This window comes from Pinus tabuliformis, chromosome 2_1, assembly GCF_031772625.1.
Source record: "Pinus tabuliformis cultivar Carrire ecotype Pingquan chromosome 2_1, CPIR1, whole genome shotgun sequence".
Taxonomy (NCBI): Eukaryota; Viridiplantae; Streptophyta; class Pinopsida; order Pinales; family Pinaceae; genus Pinus; species Pinus tabuliformis.
Genome location: NC_142299.1, coordinates 503,547,335 through 503,555,378, shown reverse-complemented (window position 1 = coordinate 503,555,378; position 8,044 = coordinate 503,547,335). Strand labels below are relative to the sequence as shown.

Sequence of the window (8,044 nt, the reverse complement as noted above, 5' to 3'; positions counted from 1 at the left end):
AAACTCGGGTTGAATATCTATGACTAAGGATCTTGTCATATTGTTATAGAATATTTTGATCGTGAAATAAGTTATGTTTCATGGGCATGTCATGTTGATAAGCCATGGTATTGGCCCATGGTATTGTAACAAAGAATATTTACAAGTTAATAACATCCATGGTAAAGTGAGGATGAATATCCATGTGGCCATGGTATTGGCCCATGGTATTGTAACAAAGCATATTTACAAGTTAATAACATCCATGGTAAAGTGAGGATGAATATCCATGTGTAAGAATATTTTTATATTGTTATAAAATATTTTTTTTGTGAAACAAGTTATGTTTTTTGGTTATGGTATTGATAAGCCATGGTATTGGCCTAGGGTATTGTAACAAAGGCTATTGTTTCCAAGTTAATAATATGCACTTTAAAGTGGGGGTGAATATCCATGGTTAAAAATCTCATCATATTCTTATAAAATATATTGGTTATGAAATAAGTTATGGATTTTGGGAATTCCATATAGATAAGTTATGTTTTTGACCATGGTATTGTAACAAAGCCTATTGACAAGATAATAACCAAATCAAAATATAACAAATTTAATTTTATTATTTTTATTACTTTAACTTTTAATTATTAACTGAGCCAATGTTTAAATGTTTCTGTTTTTTATTTTATTTTTTAACTAAGCCGACATTTAGAATTATTTAAATACTTACATTACACCTACACATCTGCTATATATTGGGGTTATTAATTGAGCCAACATTTAAATGTTTCTATCTTTTATTCTATTTTTTAACTAAGCCGACATTTAGAATTGTTTAAATACTTACATTACACCTACACATCTACTATATATTGGGTTTATTAATTGAGCCAAAATTTAAATGTTTCTATTTTTTATTTTATTTTTTAACTAAGCCTACATTTATAATTGTTTACATACTTACATTACACCTACGCATCTAGAGCGCTTCTCAGCGTCATAAAAAATATCATTTGTTTACATATTTACATTACACCTACAGATCTACTCTATATGGGGTTGTAGAGCGAAGCTCAATAAAGCCAGCCTATATCCATCTTAACCTTATATCTATCAAACGTCGAGAGAGATCAAATCTCTCAACATGAAATCCTTTCCTCAATAAAACTAACCTAGATCCATCTTAACCTTAGATCTATCAAGTATCGAGAGGGATTATCTCTCGAGGTGAAATCCTTTTGTCAAGTTTTACATAGTTACATTACACCTACACATCTACACTATACCTACACTATACTGGGTTGTAGAGCACCTCTCGACGCAACTATTTTGTTATTTTTATTTTCTTTTGATAGAGCTACAATGTTTACATCACATTAGTATTTTTATTTTATGTAATTTGACTTACTAAAAATGTTAAACATTACATTACAACATATCTACCATACTAGGCAATGATGAGAAGTAATTCATGGTAAATATATTTATTTACATCTTATTCCTAACCATTTTTTATGAAAAGACTTGTTTAGATTATGGTGGGAAGTAATTTATTTACTTTCTTGAAAACATGAGAATAAAAAATCACTACACAAATATCTAAAAATAATGCATAAATATTGCAACCATATCCATAAATTATGAAATAAAATATGTGAGAGAGTTATCCATATGACATTATGTTATGTAAAAGTTGCAACAAACATTCAAATTATGGTCTAATCAATTGTTTTTCTTTACATAATATTGAAAAATGTATATTTATTTTTCAAAGTTAAACATGATAAGTTGCATTGGTAAAAATTAAACTAATAGTGATCAACAAACAAATCTATTGCTAGAGTCCTGCCACAATCTAATAACAACCACCCACTATTAATATTGGATATTTTTTAGGATGTTGAATCTATTTATGTTTTCCAAATAAAACTTTAAACAATAATAAATCATCATCCCACCCTAAATGGTTTGAGTAGATTAAAAAAAATTAACCATTTTATCTATTACGCACTAAGAAAAAGAAATTACATTATTTTTCTCTATAAAAACTAGATATAAAATTATGTTATTTAATATTGACATTGAAATATTTTAATTATGGTTGACTTAAAATATTTTTGTTACTAATATCACATGTACACTTAATTTAGAATCAACCTTGATCCATTTTAACCTGGATCTTTCAAACACCCAGAGGGATCCAATCTCTTGAGGTGAAAACCTATTTTCGGAGTACACAACTTAAGGAAAGGTTTGCATCTCTAGAGATTTGATTGATCTCAAGGCTTGATAGATCGAGTTAATATGGATCTAGGTTGCATATATAATACTACATAATATCTATATTTGTATCTATGTGTCTCTTTCTTATTCCCTCTTTCTATCTCACCCCCCAAACATATAGACTGTCTCTCTCCATATTTATCTCTCTCCCTCCCTCCTTCCTCTCTGCCTCCCTCCTTCCTCTCTACCTCTCTCTCTTACCTCCCATTTTCCTCTCTCCCTCACTCTCTCTCCATCGCTCCATGTCACTCCATATCTCTCTTTACCTTTTGGGATGTGTCTTTCTTCTTCCTTCCCTCTCTCCCCCTCGAACTCAATCTCTATCTAGAATCCTCTCTCTCCCTTTCTATCCCACCGTCATGTATCTCTCCCCACCCATCATTCTCTCTCTCTCTCTTTCTCTCTCTCTCCCCTCCATATTTGTGCCTCCCACTCTCTCTCTTACCCTTCTCTCCCCACCTCTTCTCCATATTCCCTCCTCTCCTCTCTCCCTCTCTCTCTCTCCATCTCTCCATTGTCACTCCCTCCTTCTCTCCACCTTTATCTCAGTATGTATTTGTTCTTTCCTCCCTCTCTCCCCCCCCCTCTCTTCTTCTCTCTTCCCCCTCCTCTCTTTGTTCCTTCCTCTCTCTGCCACCTCCCTCTCTTGTAACCCCCATCACTCTCTCTCTTTCTCTCTCTTCACCCTCAAACTTTGTCATTATCTCCATCCTTCTCTTTCCCCCTCTCTTCCCTTCACTCTTCTTGTTGTCATGCTTGGATCCTTAGTTAATATGGATGTATGTTGGTTCTTACTAATACTATTTGTATTACATAAATTTCTCATATTTAAATAAAAAAGAATTCTCATTTTTACTTTTATTCAAACCTTAATTTAATTTCTATGGGAATATTTTTAGTAGATATGAAGATACACGATTTAGATATATCTCAAAATTAATTATAACCATTTTCCTATTAACTTAAATTAAAAAAATATTTTTGAGATATATTTTCACTGATAATCACATAAAAATTCATTTGTTGAGGCATTTGACCCAACCAGTATGGTTCATCATTAGGACAAGATGAAGAGTCACATCACTTAAATAAAGAGACAGATCGCTCTACCGTCTAAAAGGAAAGACTACTTTTGACTGGACCAAAAATTAGGGGAATAATATTTAATTTAAATTTAAATAAATAAATTAAAGTGAATATGTTTCAGAAACATGATATGGATCACAGAAGCGTAAATTCTATAGAAAAAAATGTTATAAAATTAAATTAAAATAGAAGATTTTTTTATTGTGAAATAAGTTTATTTTTTGGGCATGTGATATTGATAAATCATGGTATTGTAACAAAGCATATTTACAAGTTAATAATGTCCATGGTAAAGTTGGGGTGAATATAGATGGTTAAGAATCTTGTCATATTGTAATAAAATATTTTGATTATGAAATAGGTTATGATATTTTGGGAGGTGGTATTGATAAGCCATAATATTAGCCCATGCTATTGTAATAGAGCCTATTCGCAAGTTCATAATATCAATTTTATAAAATATTTTGATTGTGAAATAGGTTATGATTTTTTGGGAGGTGTATTGATAAGCCATGGTATTAGAACATGCTATTGTAACAAACCCTATTCACATGTTCATAATATCAATGACAAAGTTGGGGTCAATATCCTAGATTATGAATCTTGTCATATTGTTATTAAATATTTTGATTGTGAAATAAGTTATGTTTTTTGGCTTGTGGTATTGTTAAGCGATGGTATTGGCCCATGGTATTATAACAAAATCTATTTACAAGTTAATAATATCCATGGTAAAGTGGGGATGGATATCCATGGTTAAGAATATTTTCATCTTGTTAAAATATTTTGATTGTGAAATAAGTTATGATTTTTGGCATGTGGTAGTGATAAGCCATGGTATTGTAACAGAGCCAATTTTTTACAAGTTAATAATATTCACTGTAAAGTGCGAGTGAATATCCATGGTTAAGAATCTTGTCATATTGTTATTAAGCATTTTGGTTGTGAATTAAGTTATAATTTTTGGGCTTACCTATTGAACACATGGTATTGGCTCATGTAACAAAACCTATTCACAAGTTAATAACAAAATCAAAATACAACAAATTGAATTTTATTATTTTTATTACTTTAGCTTTTTATTATTAATTGAGCCAACGTTTACTAATCCCTAATTACTTTTGACTTATTATTATTATTAATAATTAAGTCAATATTTAAAATTGTTTACATACTTACATTACACCTACACATCTACTCTAAAATCAAAACAAATATCATTTATCTATATTAATTAATAACTAAAACACATAAATAAATATTGGTTTTCTTACTACAAACTAATAAAACAGAGTTATAAAAAGAATAGTAATTAATCTGTATGATTATGTTTATTATCGACAAATGAAAAAATTAACAATCTTTTATATTTTAACATTTAACTCATTCTAATGTTGAGAACATTAATCTCACTATCCCTAATTTTTAATGTTGAGAGCATTAATCTCACTATCCCTAATTTACCACCCTAATTTACCAATCAGGTGTGATAGACACTTTTAGTTTAGTCAAGTTCAATTGAATTGATAGAGCGTGTTAATTTAGTCCCGTTCAATTGAGTTATAGTTTATAGTTAACTTTGCATTGAGTTATTGAGTTATTAATTACTATTGTGCTTCTGTAAACTATTTAATTGCTTAAGAATATTGAAAAGGGCGCTTAGCTCCACACTATCAATCATTAACATGGTATCACGGTATTACGGTGCAGCGTGCACTAGACTCCTTGAGAGCAGTGGAGAGAAGTAGGAGTTTGCTCAAAACTCCTTGAGAGAGTAGCAAAGAACAAGTGAGCAAACTGGCCACGCCCAAGAAAGCTAAGGAGAAGTCGCTATCTTTGTTGAAAGAGGAGAGGATCATTTAGTGAAAAATGTTGGCATAAAGTACATGTGGAAGCGTGGATGCAGATCGAAAACCGCAATGAGATTGGTGACCTCGAAAAAGTCGGCTCTGCTATAACGCAACCTCAAGAGTTACGAATAATAGAAAGACTTTTTTCCCGGCGGAGCATTATCTATGGTTTCCCCGTCGTTACGACAATGTAGCTACAGTTGCGCGTCAAGGTGGAGACATCGGTTGCAATCTGCGTGCTTAATTTCGAAAATTTTAAGTTGGTCAAATTTAACTGGTTTAATTATATACGCATTTTTAAATGTATAAAGAATGTTGAAGCAGTCTTAAGAATGTATAAAAGATTATATTTTTGCTTAATTGCAAGTTAATCAACGCAATTTCACCTGTAAAGAAAGTGGAGAGAACTTTTTTATTTGGATGGATAAAGACGGTTCTTTTAGGATCACCGATGTCAGGCTTAGTTTTCATCGCTTTGACTTAATTAAATATGTAATACCTCTATAGAATCATGAAAGAATGCAAAGTTTCCAATTTCCATGTAATATTTCCTTACATGGCATGTGATACCTCAAATAACATGTGATGATATATGGGAGATTCCCATGCAAACTGAATTTCAGGCACTGACCACTCAACGCTATCAATAAATTATTTCTCCAGAACGACCACGAGGCCATGTTCCGCACTTACAAATTCTATTAACTCTTCTTGAGGCACGTAGTTGTTACTCTTAATGAGGTAAGTCAGATTTTGAGTGCTTGATTATGATGCCTTGTCGACAAGGTACAACGTAAAGTTTTCCCATCCTTTTTCTTGAGTTTAATAATCCCCCGGTTTGGTTGTATTATTTTAACATCTTGTGCTCAAATTCCTCGCTTCGGGCATATATACGACCTCTGGGATGGCAAGGGAGAGAATGCGGTAGATATCTATTTGTGAGATTACAGACTGCTAGTAGTCCCTTGGCTATTTATATTGTTCAGCACTTTGATCAGTTGTGTTTTGGACATTGCCATCCAATGGAGTGGCCTGAGACAATAACCAGAGTCCAATGTATTTCAGAGAGCGGCATTGAAAGCTTGCCATCCAGATACATCAGGCCTGATCACGAGAGGCCCCCGAAGTTGCGGCTGTTAGCAGAGGAGATACCCATCATAGACCTCGCTGGTCTCTACGACGAACGCCGGAATAAGACCATGGAAGACATATCAGATGCATGTAGAGAGTGGGGATTCTTTCAAGTTATTAACCATGGAGTTTCTGCGAAACTTCTCATGTCCGTACGTGAGGTGTCGAGAGAGTTCTTTTGTCTGCCGTTGGAGGAGAAGCAGAAACACGCCAACGATCCTGGGACTTACGTTGGATATGGTAGTCGAACTGGTGTGCAGAAAGGTGCGATTCTCGACTGGGGGGATTACTATTATCACAACTACTTGCCTCTCTCCATACGAGAGGAGGACAGATGGCCATCCAAACCGGATGAATACAGGTGATGCAGGAACTCCCTTTCCATTCAACGTTGCATTTTTATTCTTCGTTTGCACTCAAAATTCCACTTACATGCATCTATATGGAGTCTATATAGTTCTTTATTTTTATCCTAATTCTGAGAGTGGAAGTGATGTTTATCGGTTGGGTTGCAAGATAAAACAGGAAGTGCTCCTTTTCTCTTGTTTGTGTAGCTACTCTGGAAATTTCATTATTGCTTCTTTGTGTCGACATCACAGGAGTATAATGAAGGAGTACTGCGAAGGAACGCTGCAACTCTGTAAGACCTTGCTGTCTGTGTTTTGTGAAAACCTGGGCCTGCCTCCGGACCATCTAAATGAAGCTTTTGGAGGCGAGGAGGGAATTGGGATTTCTGTTCGAGTCAACTATTATCCCGTATGCCCACAACCGGAATTGACTTATGGGCTGTCCCCTCACTCCGATCCTGGAGGAATAACCGTTCTGCTTCAGGGTGATGTCGTGGGCCTCCAAGTTCGCAAAGGCGACTATTGGGTGCCTGTGCGCCCTGTCGTTGATGCTTTGACGATAAACCTAGGCGACCAGATGGAGGTCAGTATTTTCGATTACTTTTTTCATTCACCCGTCAAAATCCGCCGATTGTCATAGTTCTTTCTATTTCTTTCTTCGCGCAGATATTGGCAAACGGAATTTACAAAAGTGTGGAACACAGCTGCCTTGTGAACTCGAAAAAGGAACGAATGTCGATCGCGGTTTTCTGTAACCCTAATGGAGACAAGGAAATCGGACCTCTAAAGGAGCTGATTGATGATTCCAACCCGCCGAGATACGGAAAGATGAAGTTCAATGAATACAGGATGTTCATTCGAACAAGTGGGCCTAAAGGAAAGAGTTACCTGAAATCCAACATATAATTTCGATGAAGCAGCCGAATTATAAGTTCTTGTACTGGTGCATATGCAAGACAAACATCCTGTGACATGCATATTTGTAATCCAAACATAGAATAATCACGCACAAATAGGTTGAATGCGTTACATAAATTCAATCAGTTTGTGCATAGTCTTACGAGACAAGTAATACCCTGGATTGCCCGCATAAAATAAGCGTTGTCCACTTTGTATTTGGAAATTCTATATACATCTTATGAATTGTTTAATCTAGTATGTTGTCCAAAGATGCAGCTACATATACCGATGCAAGTTTTATTGTGATTTGGATGTATGTATATTTCAGCGTAAAATAATATTTGTGACGGGGTCTCCTGGGAGACACACGTGAAGTACCCGCTTTGGCATTTAAATCCGAATCCTTATTCACATATCAATGACGTTGACTTAATTTAGGAATACACGAAGCAGAAGTATCCAAATGATGGA

At 34.3% G+C, this 8,044-nt stretch overlaps 1 protein-coding gene across 1 annotated transcript; it reads left to right on the top strand.

Annotated features, from left to right (window-relative positions):
- Positions 1-6,145: 6,145 nt before the first annotated feature.
- LOC149201134 (jasmonate-induced oxygenase 1-like) lies at positions 6,146-7,660 on the top strand. The gene is made up of 3 exons (XM_089399680.1): positions 6,146-6,687; positions 6,926-7,256; positions 7,340-7,660. Exons 1-3 carry the CDS (start codon positions 6,218-6,220, stop codon positions 7,577-7,579), a joined length of 1,041 nt encoding a protein of 346 aa, XP_089255806.1. The 5' UTR covers positions 6,146-6,217; the 3' UTR covers positions 7,580-7,660.
- Positions 7,661-8,044: the final 384 nt, after the last annotated feature.